The sequence below is a fragment of the Hippopotamus amphibius genome, chromosome 7 (genome assembly GCF_030028045.1).
Source record: "Hippopotamus amphibius kiboko isolate mHipAmp2 chromosome 7, mHipAmp2.hap2, whole genome shotgun sequence".
In the NCBI taxonomy this organism is placed as follows: Eukaryota; Metazoa; Chordata; class Mammalia; order Artiodactyla; family Hippopotamidae; genus Hippopotamus; species Hippopotamus amphibius.
In genome coordinates this window covers 25,755,009-25,771,338 of record NC_080192.1, presented here as the reverse complement: position 1 = coordinate 25,771,338, position 16,330 = coordinate 25,755,009, and the positions used below count along the sequence as shown (strand labels likewise).

The following is a 16,330-nucleotide window of genomic DNA, read 5'->3' as shown; positions in this document are numbered from 1 at the left end:
TCCATACACCGCACACATATTTTTTTGCATTTCAGTTGCATTTTTACCTTTCTTGAAATAAAAAAGCATAATATGCTGAAAAAGTTGCTTTTTTTCTTCCATCTTCAATATTAAAATGGCTTCACAAAAATGCACCAATTTTGATGTCCTTCTTAAAATGCACATTGATATGACAGCTGTCTCATACAATCTAACAGAATTGTTTTGAATGAAGTTAAAGACAAGTGCTACTAGAACCATCTTATGGAAAAAACCAAACGAACCTTTTGGCTAACTCAGTATATTCCACGAACCATCAATTTGGAAGTCTATGATTCCCAACTATTTGAGATGAGAAACTTAGCACATGGTCACTTCCTTCACCTCTTCTCATCCTTTGCTCTTCCAGGCTCCAATCCAGCATATAATTTCTTTAAAAAGGTCAAGGTTTATAAGATTTACATTCTAATCCATAACTGTGAGTTTTCATAATTGTCTAAAGTTTTAAAAATTGAAACACATTATTTCTTGAGAGGACCAAATAATAAAACTGGACCTAGAGGAGAGATGTAATTTTATGCTACTAAATCTTCAATCTCAAAATAAAAACCTCCAAATATTAGGATCAAATTTCCTTGTCTTACACTCATCAATTGCTCAAAATCATGTCACACTGGAATTTATTTTATATTGGACTGTGATTTTCATGGGCTTTTTTGTTTTCCTATTTAAAAAAATTCCACCTGAATTATTCCAATATATATCTAAGAATTCTTATAAAAACATAGCCATATTGCCATTATCTCACCTTAACGAGTTAATAATTCTAAATATAAAATATCCACTGAGGGTTCAAGTTTGCCCAGTCCTCTCATAATTTTTTTAGTTTGTCCAAATAAGGTCCATATGTTGTAACTGGTTGATTTTCTTTTAAATTTCTTTTAATCCATGGGATTCCCCCATTTTCCACCCCCTGCTTTTTTTGTCCTTCCAATTTATTTGACAAAGAAACTGGAAATTTCTCCTGCAAAGTTTTCCACTGCCTGGATTTTGTTGACTGTGTCCTTGTGTTCCTCTATCCTCTGTATTTCCTTATGTTAGTAATTAAACCCAGGCGCCTGACAAGATCTGGGTTCATTTTTTTTGTTAAGTTTATTTCATAGGTGATGATATCCTTCAATTAAGGAGCACACAGGGTGACTGCCTATTTCATTTTTTGTAATTTTAGCGGCCACTCCTGAGTACTGCCTAAATAATTTCATTCCTTCTTCATTATTAGCCACAAATATCCTATAAAGAGAAAACTTCCCCTCAATTATTTCATTCCTGAAATACAATGCATACAGGAAAGGTAGGAAAGGTACATGATTCTCTCCCTTTTTTAAGGTTCCATTACAATTGGGTTTCCTAGCATCTTTTTTGTGTGGCAAAAAACACAGAACATAAAATTTACCATCTTGATTGTTTTTAAGTACACAGTACAGTAGTGTTAAGTAGATAACACGTTGTACAACAGATCTCTAGAACTTTTTCATCTTGCAAAACTGAAACCCATAGAACACTCCCTTTCTCCTCTACCCCCAGCAACCACCATTCTACTTTCTAAGAGTTTGAGCACTTTAGATACCTGCTATAAATGGAATCATGCAGGACTTGACTTGTCTTTTTGCAACTGGCTTATTTTACTTAGCACAATGTCCTTAAATTTCATCCACGTTGTAGCACGTGACAGGATTTCCTTTTTTTAAGGCTGAATAATATTCCATTGTGTGTACATATCACATTTTCTTTATCCATTCATCTTTTGATGGATATTTTTGGTTGCTTCCACCTCTTGGCTATTGCAAATAATGCTGCAATGAACATGGGTGAGCAAATATCTCTTCTAGATCCTGTTTTCAATTCCCTGGGATATATACCCAGAAGAGTGTGTGTGTGTGTGTGTGTGTGTGTGTGTGTGTGTGTGTGTGTGTACACATATCATATATGCTGGGTCATATGGTAATACTTTTTTTTTTTTTTGGAGAAACCTCCATACTGTTTTCCATAACGGTTGCAGCACTATGTTACATTTCTGCTAACAATGCAGAAGGGTTCCAATTTTTCCACGTCTTCACCAACACTTGTTATTTCCTGTTTTTTATTGATAGTGGCCATCCTAAGTGGGTGGGTATAAGGTGATTTCTTATTGTGGCTTTGATTTGCATTTCCCTGATGATGAATGATGTTGAGCATCTTTTTATGTGCTTGAGGCCATTTGTATTTCTTCTTTGGAGCAATGTTTATTCAACTCCTTTGCGTCCTAAAAATTTTTTTGTCATTGTTCTTGGTGGTGGTGGTGACTTGTAGGATTTCTTATGTATTCTGGATATTAACTCCGTGTTTGATACATGGTTTGCAACTATTTGCTCCCATTCTGTAGGTTGCCTTCTCACTCAGTTGTACTTTGCTGTGCAGAAGTTTCTAAGTTTGATATTGTCTCATTTGTCTATTTTGCTTTTGTTGCCTCTGCTTTTGGTGTCATATCCATGAAATTATTACCAAATCCAATGTCATGGAGCTTTTCCATATATTTTCTTCTGGGAGTTTTACAGCTTCTGGTCTTATGTATAGGTCTTCAGTTAATTTTGAATGATTTTTATATTTGGTGTAAGGTAAGGGTTCAACTTCATTCCTTTGCTTGTGGATATCCAGTTTTCCCAACACCATTCGCTGAAGAACTATCTTTTATCCATAAGGTAGCTTTGGCATCCTTGTTTAAGATCATTTGACCATATAACCTGAGAGTTTATTTTGGAGTTCTCTATTCTGTTGCATTGGTTACCATACTGTTTTGATTACTGTAGCTTTGTAATAAAATTTGAAATCAGGAAACATGAGGCCTCTGGCTTTGTTTGAAGCTTTTCTTTATTGGTAGGTTTTGATTACTTATCCAATCTCCTTAATAGCTATAGGTCCGTTCATATTTTTTATTTCTTCAGGATTCAGTTTTGGTAGGTTATGTTTCTAGGAATTTATCCATCTAGTTTGTTAGCCTGTAATTGTTTATAATGACTTAAAATCCTTTTTATTTCTGTGGCATCGTTTGTAATGTCTCCCTTTCATTTCTCATTTTTGCTGTCTTTTTTTTTTGGCCCTTAGTTTAGCTAAGAGTTTGCTAATCTTGTTGATCTTTTTTTAAAAAAAAACAATTCAGTTTCATTGATTTTTTTCTATTATTTCATTTATTTCTGCTCTAATCTTTATTATTTCCTTTCATCTGCTAATTTTGGGTTTAGTTTGTTCTTTTTCTATCTGCTTGAGGTATAAATACTGATAGGGAAGGACTTACTATTGCCATCTTGCTAATTGTTTTCTGCATGTCTTGTTATTTTTTCCTTTTTTCCCTCTCTTGCTGCCTTATTTTGTGTTTTCTTTTTTGTAGTGGCTTTGATTCCTCTCTCATTTTTGTGTATTTTCTATAGGTATTTTCTTTGCGGTTACCATGTCCTTACCACTTTTAAAGTATCACCATGAACACACAGATTTAAATATGTTTTATATGTTTTGGTCTACTGCAGCTACTATTCTAATTAATTACTAAACTGTCTTATCTCTGGCAGGTAGAAACGTTTTCAGTTTGATGCTTGAGTCCTTGAGACACAACCTAGTGATTTTTGATAGCTTTCTTCCTTCTGGTGTGAGAAGATGTCTCTACACTTACCTTCTTCAATAAACTTTTCACAGATTATTTTGATTTCCTATCCTGTGCGTCTAGATGAATTAATCTTACTATACCTTTGATCCTGCATACTTTCTTTCTTAGAATGCCATCATCTGTTTGCTTGTTTTTGTTTTGTTTTTGTATTGGTGGAGTACGCTATTGAGGCATTCTTTTTGCCAAAAAATGCATTTTGAAAATAAAATTTCCCTCTTGATTACCTAGACATAGAATTCTAAGTTCAAAATGATTTTTCCACATAACTTAGGAAGCATTGCTACATTGCCCTCTAATATCTCATATAGTGGATAAGAATCTTGCTGCCAATCTGATACTTATTCCTTTGCAAGAAACTTGTTTTTCAGATTTTTCTCTTTGTCTTTAAAGTTCTGAAATTTCATGAGGATTTATCTTGGGCCCTTTTTGGTTGATCCTTGTTGGATTTCAACACCATCTTTAACTTTGGAGATGTGTCATTCTTAGTTATAGAAATTGTTCTTTTAATAATTTTCCCTCTCCATTTCCTGTTTTTTCTTTTTAGAATCTGGATATAAAATAAACACTGGCCCTTCTGGATTGATCTTTCATATCTCTTAACTTTACTTGCATATTTTCTGTTCCCACCTTTGTGCTTTACATTCTGAGCCACTTTTTCATCTTTACATACCAGTTCATTTATTTGGGTACAGTTTATTATCTTGATACAGACTCCCCATCCCCCCCCAGACCAGTTCATTCCCCCCAGTTCAATGCTAATATCTTTGATTTCAAGAACTCTTTCTTGATCTCTGATTGCTCCTTTTTCGTAACATCCTGTTCTGATTTTTGTCATTAACAATATTATTACAGAGCCAAAAAAAGAAAAAGAAATATGCCGAATCCATTCAGATAATACTGCCCTGCTCAGGTGAACGAAAATATTTCCAGAAATCTTAATTCTGTCTTCAGAAATCTAATTTGCTGTTTAGTTCATCCATTTGTTTTTCTTCTTTTAAACTTAGTCCATTGAACACATGTACTTGGTTGAAAGAATCATAAAGATCCGCCTCTGGACCCAATTTCCAACTCCCTAAAACAGGTGGGAATTGTTTTAACTCTTTAACTGCTTATCTTATATTCACTATCATATCTAAAAATTACGTGCTTGTATTATTTCTAGATTTTTCTGATTTTAGGTATTAGCTGACTTCACAACACAGAAGACAAGGATTTAGCTCTTTCACAACACACACTTCTTTCCCATTCTCCAATATAGTTTACTGAATTTTCTGGTATATACCCATGTAAGGGCCAGTTTATGCTTACAACTTCTCAAGGACTTACTTCTCTCCCCTGGATACAGGGAATTTTGGAGATCTGAGGGACTAAAATTACGTATTTTTTTTTTTTTAACTTAAGGCTTATTTTTTTAATCAAATATTGTGAAATATACATACCAAAGTCTAAGTCTATTTAAGACTGTACAACCAAGCTTAAGTAATAGAATACTATCTGTAACAGATTTTCTTAAAAAATGGCTGCAAAAAATTCTGGTTCCCTATACTCTTCCATAATTTTGCCACTCTCCCATCAAGAGGAACAATTTATTTACCGCTGTATTTGGGAGGCCTCTGTGTCTGCCTCAATGAATAAAATTATATGGAAGAATGCTGCTTGATTTCTGAGTGCTGTGGTCTGGATGTGTTTCCCCAAAGTTCATGTTGAAATCCCAGCCCCCAAAGGTGATGGTATCAGTAGGTGGCACCTTTGGGAGATACTTAAGTCATAAGGATGGACCCTCATGAGTGATATTAGTGCCTTATATAAGAGGCTCCAGAGAGATCCTTAGCTCTTTCCACCATGGGAGGACACTGCAGGAAGTCAGCAGTCTTTAATATGGAAGAGGGCCTTTTGCAAGAACCTCACTGACCATGCCACTAGCACTCTGATATTGAACTTTCAGCCTCCAGAACTGTGAGGAAACAAATATTTTTTATGAGTCACCCAGTTTATGGTATTTTGTTATGAACATGACAAAATGACATGGCTACAAAATGACACAGCTAGAATTTAAGCTCAGCTCTGCCTCTCTGGCTTCCACTGGCTCTCTGTATCAACACTTGCCCCAACAGCCAAATGGAAATTACCCTTTATTTTTCACAAAACGGAGCCCATGTCTGTAGCTGAGTAGTTCTTTTAGCTTTCTTCCTGCCCATGTAAGTCTGAAGGTCCAAAGGCCTCTTTTTACTTTGCACTGTTTCTGTATCTTTTAGCTCAAGATGACACAATTGTTTTGACTTCTTGCAAAGTTTTTTATGTATCAATTTATAAAGCAACCCCATTAAATAAAAAGCATACATACCAGCAAATCTTGTCAAGATAAGCCTCTCTCTATACTGGGCTTCTAGTGAGGCTGCTGAGATATATCCTTTTCTAAAAATGGCTACATTTCTGGTTCCACATATTCTTCCAGGAGTCTGCCACTTCTGCGCAGACCTTTGTGACATCTTTGATGAAGAAATTAAGAGTGAATATGTAAGCATTCTGGTTTCAGCCTCACCGGAAGTCCCAGCAAACAGCAACTATGTGTTCTCCAGGCACACCTGTGAGTGATTTCAAAGATTCCAATCCCTTTACACTGAGCTGATCCAGCTGTAGCTTCGTGGTGGGTCAGATAAGCTGTCCCTACCAAGCTCTGTCCTCATTGTAGATTAGAGCACAATATATTTTGTTATTTTAAACCACTACTGTTTAGGGTGGTTTGTTACAAAGCAATAGAGAATTGGAACACTACCTATATTGTACTTTGATGGCCCTTTGTATGTCCTGCCCTGTTTGCCTCCTCCTCCTCCTGCAGAAGTATATAGTACAGGCTGTTTTCTTGCTCTTGCAATGCTAACATGAACATTTTTGTATGCCTCCTGATATACACATAGGAGTTTCTCTAGGGTAAATAACAGGTACGTGCATGTTAAACTTTACTATGTAACGTAAAATGACTGGAGATGGTTGCTATCAACCGACACTGCCATCATCAACGTACAAGAGTGGCTTCACACACTCTACACTTGGTATTGCCAGATGGTGCAAATCAGGTTGCTTCTCAGCTAAGTCTGCAGCTGAATTTGCTGAGATGATCACAACTGATCTTTTTTCCAGCTTTCGAAATTTTGTGGCTCTCATTTCTCACAGTATTTTTGTCTATATGACAAAATAGCTTAAAAAAAAAAAAATCCTTGGCTTGGGACTTCCCTGGTGGTCCAGCAGTAAAGATGCAGGGAACATGGATTTGATCCCTGGTCTGGGAACTTAAGATCCCACATGCCATGGGGCAACTAAGCCTGTGTGCCACAACTACTGAACTCACATGCCTCAACTAGAGCCTGTGTGTCACAAACTACAGAGCTCACATGCTCTGGAACTCGCGTGCCACAACTACAGAGCCCACGTGCCCTGGAGACTGCACGCCACTACTAGAGAAGAGAAAACCCACACGCCACAACTAGAGAGGCACCACAGTGAAGACCCTGCGTGCCTGAACAGAAGATCCCACATGCCACAACTAAGACACGATGCAGCCAAAAAATAAAAAAAAAATCCTTGGCTGTGCTTCAATGTAGTTTTAGGAGGGAGTCTGAATTAAATGTTATCTGTTGGAGGCATAGTCTTTCACCATGATTTTTAAGGTATCACCAAGTTTTTTTTTTCTCTCTAAATGTTGTTTCTGCTTGTTTTAAAACCTGCTTGGTCACCTTTGCTGTTCCTGTTTCTTGCTTACTTTTTGATTCAATTTTTTTCTTCTTAAAACATATCATGTACAGTTATACTCGTGTACAGACAATTTCAATACCTAACATTATCTTTCAGGGTCAATATGTATTGCTTATTGCTGGCTCATTCAAGTGGCTTGTTTCCTAATGAGTTTGATAGTTTTGTGAGTTCATATTTGGTTGAGCTTAATCTGTGACAATCAAGGTTCTAAATTAGAGTTCAGCAAACTACACTCCAAGGGTTAAGTCCAGTTCACTACCTGCTTTGTAAATGTTTTATTGGACCACTGCCACACCCACTGTATAATCTATAGCTGCTTTTGCACAACAGCAGAGTAGTTGCTTCAGACACAGTAAGGTCCTCAAAGTCAAAAATACTGACATTCTGGCCCTTTACAGAAAAGTGTGCAAAACTCTGATCAAAATTATGAATATTCTCTCCAAAGATTTTTATTTGCTTCTGCCAGGACCAGGGAGGGTTCATGACCTGTGACAACCTTAGCCTTCTTTGAGAACTCATGCCACACTTCTTGTGAGTCCAGCAATAGATCAAAGGCCTTCAGAGTATCTATTCCACAATACTGCTAGAAGCAGCAATACGTTATCTTCTTTGATTATACTGTTCTGATCTCAAGATGGTATGGATCTTTTTAACGGATCAATCTTTCAACTTAAGAGGCACATGTCCTTCTGTGGAAATTTTCTTGTATTATTTAATAATTTCTTAACCTCAGGTCTTCTGTTTTCTCTTAGATTCTTACTATTAAAATGTTAGATCTCCTGCTCTGATTCTCTAATTTTATCTTTTCTCATTTTCTATTTCTTTGTCTCTTGGTTATACAATTGACCCTTGAACAACATGGGTTTAAATTGTGTGGGTCCACTTACATGCAGATTTTTGTCAATAAATATATACTACAGTACTATAGGATCTGCAATTGGTTGGCACCCCTAACATCTGTGTTGTTCAGGGGTCAACTGTACTTTCAGGGTGAGTTCTTCAACAACTTTATCTTCCAACCCTTCTAATGAATTGCTTTGGCTGTCATTTTAAATTTCCAGAAAAATTCCTCCAAATTTTCCTTTTCCTTTTCAACGCATCCTATTTTTATTTAATGAATATATCTACTTTCTTTCAAAATATTAATTATATTTGGGGTTAAGTACTTTTCTGATCATTGCATTGTATCTGCCCCCACCCATCAGATTATATCTGATCTCTTATTTATTAGAAAATTTCCTCAAATATCTGATGATCTTGGTTCTATGTTTATATTTAATAGTAGGCACTAGAGAGCTGAATGGAAACCCCATATATACATATATGACCTGGAAATACTGGGATTCATTGAAGAGTGATAAAATGGCAAGTAGTCTTCTTATCAAGGCACAACCAAAAGTGAGTGACTGGAGATCTTTTCTCTGGGGCCAATTAATTTCTGCAAAGAAAAACATCCTGGCAGAGAAGCCTATATTCGGTGGCCAGCACTCTGGGAACATGCTTAGGGAACCCATATTCAATGCAGATTTTCACTTAATCTATATTTTCAACACTTTATCTAATCTAAGCCTTCTGTCATCCCTGGTATCCTATAAATCCTATGATGTTCTTGCTTAGTTTCTCAAGATTAACCTTTGGCCTCCTGCTTGAAAAGGCTGAAGGATAGAAAGTGGTACTTCCCTGGTGGTGCAGTGGTTAAGACTCAGTGCTTCCACTGTAGGGGGCATGGGTTTGATCCCTGGTCAGGAAGCTAAGATCTTGCACAGCCACAAAAAAAAAAAAAAGAAAAGAAAAGAAAAAAAGAAACTGGTTACATGACTTAAGTAAGCACAGAGAAAGATAGTTCAATGATTCTGTGAGCAGATTTGCAACCAATCATTTTTTTATGCCCCAAGCACCATCTCTGAAAATGAGCACTTGGTTCCTCCAGGTACTGAACGTCGTTTCTGGTCATTACAAGGTATACTGGCTTCTTTCTCAATGTACCACCTTTTGCAGGCATTCAGATTAGAGTTTCCTTGGTTCTGGCTCTGCTAAGCCAGTCTTTCTCTACCGGTACTTTGTTTTCCAAAAATTTATTCAGCTCTCTGATCCTTTGATTTCTTCTCTCCTGTTTCATTTATCATGGTGTGGTTACACTTTACTGAGATTTCAGGAGAGAAAGAAAATATATGAATAGTCAATCTGCAATATTTAGTTGCAAGTTTTCAAACTGAATTGTAAATCATCCTAAAATACTGGGATATGGAATTGTTTTCCATGCTTTTCCCTTCCTGAAAGTACTTCAATAAATCTTACTAGAGATTTCTTAACAATGGAAGAAACAAACAAAAGGATGACCAGACACTGAACAAACAGGACTCTGAAATCAAATATATTGGCAGAAAACAGAAATTTGTAATGCAGATCACATTTTAATAGTTTTAAAAAACACTTCCAAATATAGCTATAAATTTAATCAGGAAAAATACCTGAAACATGTATCTTACTTAACCCGTAGTACATTATTTAAAAGAATTTTTTTCTTGAATCTCTGGCTTACTTCATTGGGTTTATAAAGGTATAAACCTACTGATTTTTCCATTTGAACATTCTGTACTACATGCAGTCTTCCCAGCTGATAATTATAAATAAATCTGTTGACAAAAATCATGTTTTAAATAGGGAAAAAAAGTTTCCCTTAATAAGCTGATGAAGACTGTAAATTGAAACTTTAAAACTTCTGATTTACTACAATATAGAAATTAGTAAAATCCATACCCTTCCTCCAAATTCTGCTTCTCTTCTGCTGCAAAAATCTTTATAAAAAATGTACTGAGTGCAATAAAATCTCTGTATTTAAAAAAAAAAAATCAATAAATAGACCTACCAAAATAATTCATCATGAAATTATAGCAAAGAAATATTTAACAGTATCAGGTTTTGCTAAGGAAAACATTCCTGTGGAAGACATCCTAGGAGTCTAAAATGCTTCTGTGGTGGCAGCAACAAGGCAGTGCTTCAGGCTGATGCTCATACTACTGTTAAAACAACCCTTCCCCCTTTACAGTGAAAAATCAGTCCATATTCCTTTATATATTAAAACACTGAAGTCTTAAAAAATTATCAATGACTTTAAAATAATTGTCTAACTCACCTTGAAAACACAGATTGGCTATGATAAATCCATTATTTCACAAAGTAGGTATTCTTAATGACCTAAAAGAAATCGTCTAAAACCTATGGAAGGGTCAGGAAACTATAAATGTAGGTCAGAAAAGAGGAAGAGATGACAGATGCTTTCTGTGGAATGAAGGAGCAATAATTTTAATACTGAAACTCTGGGGGCTCAATCAGTCTCTACTACTTTTATAACACAGTAAACCAAAAATATTAAAACATGAACCCTATTTTATTTTCAAAAACAATTTTCTGCTACATACATAAATAAAAAGTGCCTGTAACTAATAACATACAACACTAAAAAGATCAACTCTTAAGATCACAAATGGCCTATGTCTCATTGCCAGCAATGAGAGTGATATATGCTAATAGTGCCATGATATTTACAAAAGGCAGAAAAATACTTATATTCAATTATTATTTCCTATAGTTCTAATGTTATCATTATACTACTGAGCATAAAATAATCTTCTTTTGACAGGCAATTAAAACAAACAGATTATATTATAGAAGAGTAAAATGCAAGAAAATCCTCCTTAGGGGTTTCTACCATTAAGTGTCTGTACTAGTTCATAATGAAGTTAAACATGAATAGAATACAATTCCAGAAAAAAAAGAGAGACATTTATTTGCTTTATAAAATAAAATATAAGGAGAAATCTTAGTCAAGACATGGCCACTTTAGGTGTCATCTCAACCAAGAATAAATTCATAGTATTTTTTATTCACTTAAATAAGACAGGAAGGGAAATTCTAATTCCTGCTGCCTGCCCGGTCACTTCAAAAATTCTTCTTAAGGAAGTTAAGATAAAAATATCCTGGTTTTTGGTTACTCTTTACAGTAAAAAATTTCCAGATGCCCTGGAAGCAATGAGTTCTATTTGGTGTCTTCTTGTGTTCTGAGAAAGAACAATCAGTTTAAACTGAGATCTCAGTTTTCAAATGCTGTGACCAATTATTTGTGAGTTATAATCTGCAGGTTCCATTTTTAAAATATGTGGGATGACGCTGTCAATTCGTACATTGCCAATGAGACCTCTGAAAAACAATTCTTCGGTGATGGTAGCATTCATCAATCTCAAAGCTGGCAATCTGAGTAGTAGTCTGGACAACCTCAAAAGGGAAAAGGAAGAGGGAACAAGGTTGTAAATCAAAGAGTGATTTAGTAGAAAGATATAAGTAATTTCTGTATGAATACCGTTTGTGGCCTAATTTAATAAAGATCTAGTTTTCAAAACTTAAAACCTTTAGTATTCTCAAGCCCTAGAGTGTATGACAATCACCTGGCTATATACCAGTCTGACAGACTTCACTAGCAAGCCTTGCTCTTAACTGTTATCCTGTGCTACCTCCAGTTGGTTGTATGGACCATGGAATTAAGCTACTAAACCGTGTCTCAAGTTATAAATTTAATGGCTTAAGAACTCATTTGAGGTTATAAGAACAACATTTTGTGTTATCAGGATACATGAGGCTAAACGATAACAGTTTTCTTGGTTTGCTTTGCAAAAAAGTACTGGGAATAGTAAAGTAGGCAATAGTTGTTATTATTGGGAAAAGCACAGATTATGGAATCAAAACTATTAGGTTTAAATCCCGACTCAATTACCCCTTAGCTATGTGAATGTGTGTAAGCCACCACTCCCTGTCTCTTTCACAGTGTTGTAACACTCAACAAAATGATCCCTGCCAGTTTCTGTACAAGTGAGGTTCTTAAAAAGGCAGGACAATGTCCTGTGTGAAAGTACATTATAAGTTGAAAACTGCTATCTAAAGATAATTTATTATTTTAAAATAACTAGGAATGTAAGAAACTAAAAAAAGAGTTCCAGAGATCAGAGAACCTGGAACCTAATGGAATGGAGGTCAGCAAGCAGCTGTATGTCAAAAAAGGGGAAAATTTTAAATACTGTATTTATTTGTATAATGAGGTATAAAACAACTTTTGAAACTTTAAAAAAGTGAAAAAACATCATAACAAAACCAGCACCAAAAGAACCACCTTTTCAAAAAGTTTGTAGCACATTTATCCTTCCTTTTTTCTAAGGCCTTACACTCTAACACTTGAGAACAAGTGAAACCAGCAGCCCCAGAATTAAGTAATCTTTCTGTAGCCATGTACTCTACTGCTCAAATTACTCATTTTCTGTTTGTTCCCACCAGCTGGGCTGTATCCACAGAACTGGTAGGAAGCAGGGTAGGAAAACTAGTTAGATAAACTACAGCTGATTTTCATTATTGGAACTAGTTTCTAAACCTATTATTTAATATATGTAAAAAATTATTATATGTAAAATATTCTTTTACTAGTTTGAAGTATGTTAAATTAATAATACTAATGAGCACATTTATATAGCCCTTACTGTGTAATAGGCACTGCTCTAAGCTCTTTGAATATGTTAACTGATTTAATCCTTATACTAATTATAAAAGGTAGGTACTATTATTAACCCAATTTTACAGGTAAAGAAATTGAAGCAGAAGTTAACTTGCCCCAAGTCATACAGCTAGTAAGTGGCAGGGTCAGGAATCAAACCCAGGTACTCTGGCTCTGATAGCCAAATGCCTAGTTACTCAAAAGTTGAGTTCATTTTATTAAAAAAGAGATTTTTTTTCTAAAGGACATTGGTAAGAACTATATCTTGTTAGAAATGTCATAAGCCAAATTTCAAAACTAATAATGAAACAGTCTAATGGTTTTTTAAAATCCGTTTTACATTCCTCTTACTGATAAAAAAAATCCCTTATTTCAACTGAAGAAAGTAAGATATCAGAATATGAGATATGAGAATCAGATATGAGAATTAGACTACCTGGATCTGCTGTTTATTGTGTGACTCTGAGCAAGTCACTTAACCTCTCTCCTTATATAAAATATTACATGTAAAGTACGTGCAACAGTGCACTACCACTTTTAATAGCATTAACTATTTCAGAGCTCAAAATTGGCTAAATTTAATTATACTTGGAATAGAAAATAATGAAATACACACAAAAATATTCACAAAATATTTAAGATGAACTTAATTAAACAGTATTTAACTTCTAGATACCTGTAGGTGTCATCTGGATATGTTTTGGTTATATAATCTTGGAATTCCACATAAGCCTTTTCCTGAAATTTTTCAATCTGTTCCATGTTTTCGAGGCCTGGATGATCTGAAACATTAAAGAATATACTGTTACTTTAGTTATGAATACTCATGTAATATGGCACCAAGTGGAGGTGGAAGGGGGCGGGAAAAATAATTCAGTCAAAAAAGAAGCCCCATCATATGTGTGGCTCTTTCACCTCACAAATAATATATTTAATAACCCACCCACTAAATACCAGGCAGTGTACTTTAAACCCTTAAAACGATTTTATCTTATATACATATTCTAATAGCTAAAAAAAATGAGACCATTCGGTTCAAATAAAATAAGTAGCTTTTTCTATTCCAAAAGTGGTAGAAGGGATTTTGATCACTTTGCCGTCAACAGAAACAAAAAAAATGAAATGACTTAGCTTAGTTAAAAGTATTTTTAACCAATGAAATATTTGCAGATTATATTCCCTAAAATTTCTTTAATTAAAATAATAATATAGGGACTTCCCTGGCGGTAAAGTGGTTAAGACTTCACAGTTCCAATGCAGGGGGCCTGGGTTCAATCCCTGGTCAGGGAACTAGATCCCACATGCATGCCACAACTAAGAGTTTGCGTGACACAACTAAGGAGCCCACTTGCCGCAACTAAGGAGCCCATATGCAGCAATCAAGGAGCTGGCGAGCTGCAACTAAGGGCATATGTGCCACAACAAAAGGAGCCAGCGAGCCACAACTAAGGAGCCTGCCTGATGCAACTAAGACCCAGCACAACCAAATAAATAAAATAAAATAAATATTAAAAAAAAAAGAAAAAAGTTGCAAATCTGTTAAAAATATATATATATTTTAACAAGTGTAATTGATACACAACATTATATCTGTTTAAGGTATACAACGTAATGATTTGACATTTGTATATACTGCAAAATGATTACCACAATAAGTCTAGTTACCATGTCACCATTCAAAGTTGCAAAAATTTTTTTCTTATGAGAGCTTTTAAGATTTGTTTTCTAGCAACTTTCACATTTATAATACAATATAGTGACTACTGTCACCATGCTGTAAATTACATCACTGTGACTTATTTATTTTATAATTGGAAGTTTGTACTTCTTGATCCTCCTTCACCCATTTCACCTACCCCTCATGAAGATTATATTCTATATTTTTTCAATAAGAAAACATTCCTTTCACTCTTGTTAGGTTAAAAAGATACTTATGAAATTATGAAACTCTGAACATCACCTCTATCAGAAAAATAACATAGCAACATGAAATAACCTATATAAATATTTCACTAAAATGGAAATGTTAAAAGAATTTCATAAAACTTATGCCTAAAATATGGAAAGTGCCATCCTGATTGAAGAAAATAAAAAGAGTAGCAAATAGAAATAGAATACTTAGTAAAACAAAATTACATTTATAATTCTATTGTCAAATCTACGTTCTTTCAAGTTCAAGGAAAATGAAGGTAGTAAATTGGTTGTGATGAAAAATGGTGATAGATATTAACTTATCTGAATATTAGATGAAATAGTGCAAAAAAGCTTTAATTTTCTTACTGATATCACTGAAGGTAAGAAGCACGTTTCCTCAGATAATTTTATTATGATACACAGTAACAGAGATACATACCAAAATGAAAAAATACAGAGCCTAAGAGAACAATTTTTTGTATTCTAAAACTGATTGTTGAGCTTTACTGTCATTTTACTATACGTGAAAACTAGAAACTGGCAGAAAGATAAGAGACCCATTTTTCTATTTGTTGGAAACTCTAATAAGATGTTTGGAAATTTAACCCATTAACAAAGCAATCCTCATCTCTCTTTTTGCCTTTTAATGATGGCTAGCAAAATGTATTTAAACATTCAAGTGTGGAACAGGACTAAAAGTCTATGATGTCATTTCACTGATTTCTTCATTCCCCTATTCATACCCAGATGTCCAACATCCATAGATTTCACCGATTTAAAGTATACAATTCAATAGTTCTTAATATATTTAGAGTTGTGCAACATCACCACAATCTAATTCTAGAACATTTTTGTTCAGGCCAAAAGAAACTATACCCATTAACAGTCACTCTCTATTCTCCCCTCTCCTTAGTCCCTGGTAGCCATTAACTTCTCTACAGATTTGCCTACTCTATACATTCCAGATAAATGTAATCATATAATACGTGGTCTTTTGTGATTGGGTTCTTTTACTTGCTTACTGTTTTCAAGGTTCATCCACGGTGGCATGTATCAGAATTGCACTACTTTTTATGGCTGAATGATATTCCATTGTATCTATATATTACATTTTCTTTATTCATTCATTTGATGGACACAGGTTGTTTCCACTTTGTATCAATGTACATTCCCAATGGCAATGTATGAGGGCTCTAATTTCTCCCCATCCTCAAACACTGTATTTTAAATAAGAAGTAAATGTTTATATACCTGGACTGAAGAGTACTATTGCCTTCAGGTAGGCATATTCATATCCGTCAATGCAGAGTTTTACCATGCTGTTACAAAACTCCTGTAGTTTGAAGATGTGTTCCATCAATAATTTTCTTCTTTCTGTTGACATTTTGTCTTTAATTAAAAACAAACAAAAGCTTCTAGTTTTCAGCAAAAATGCATGACTATTTTTA

The 16,330-nt window shown here is 34.7% G+C and overlaps 1 protein-coding gene across 3 annotated transcripts in view; it reads right to left on the bottom strand.

Annotated features, from left to right (window-relative positions):
* Positions 1-9,823: 9,823 nt before the first annotated feature.
* NR2C1 (nuclear receptor subfamily 2 group C member 1) overlaps positions 9,824-16,330 on the bottom strand; it is a 42,846-nt gene continuing 36,339 nt past the window's right edge. For 2 of the 3 annotated variants that reach the window (XM_057742280.1, XM_057742281.1), the window contains exons 12-14: positions 16,134-16,271; positions 13,645-13,750; positions 9,824-11,704 (exon numbers count right to left, since the gene is read on the bottom strand). In XM_057742280.1, the coding sequence (XP_057598263.1) occupies positions 11,530-11,704; positions 13,645-13,750; positions 16,134-16,271 (419 nt within the window). In that variant the 3' untranslated portion in view covers positions 9,824-11,529. The remainder of the gene's footprint in view (positions 11,705-13,644; positions 13,751-16,133; positions 16,272-16,330) is intronic. The other variant, XM_057742282.1, reaches the window with a different exon arrangement.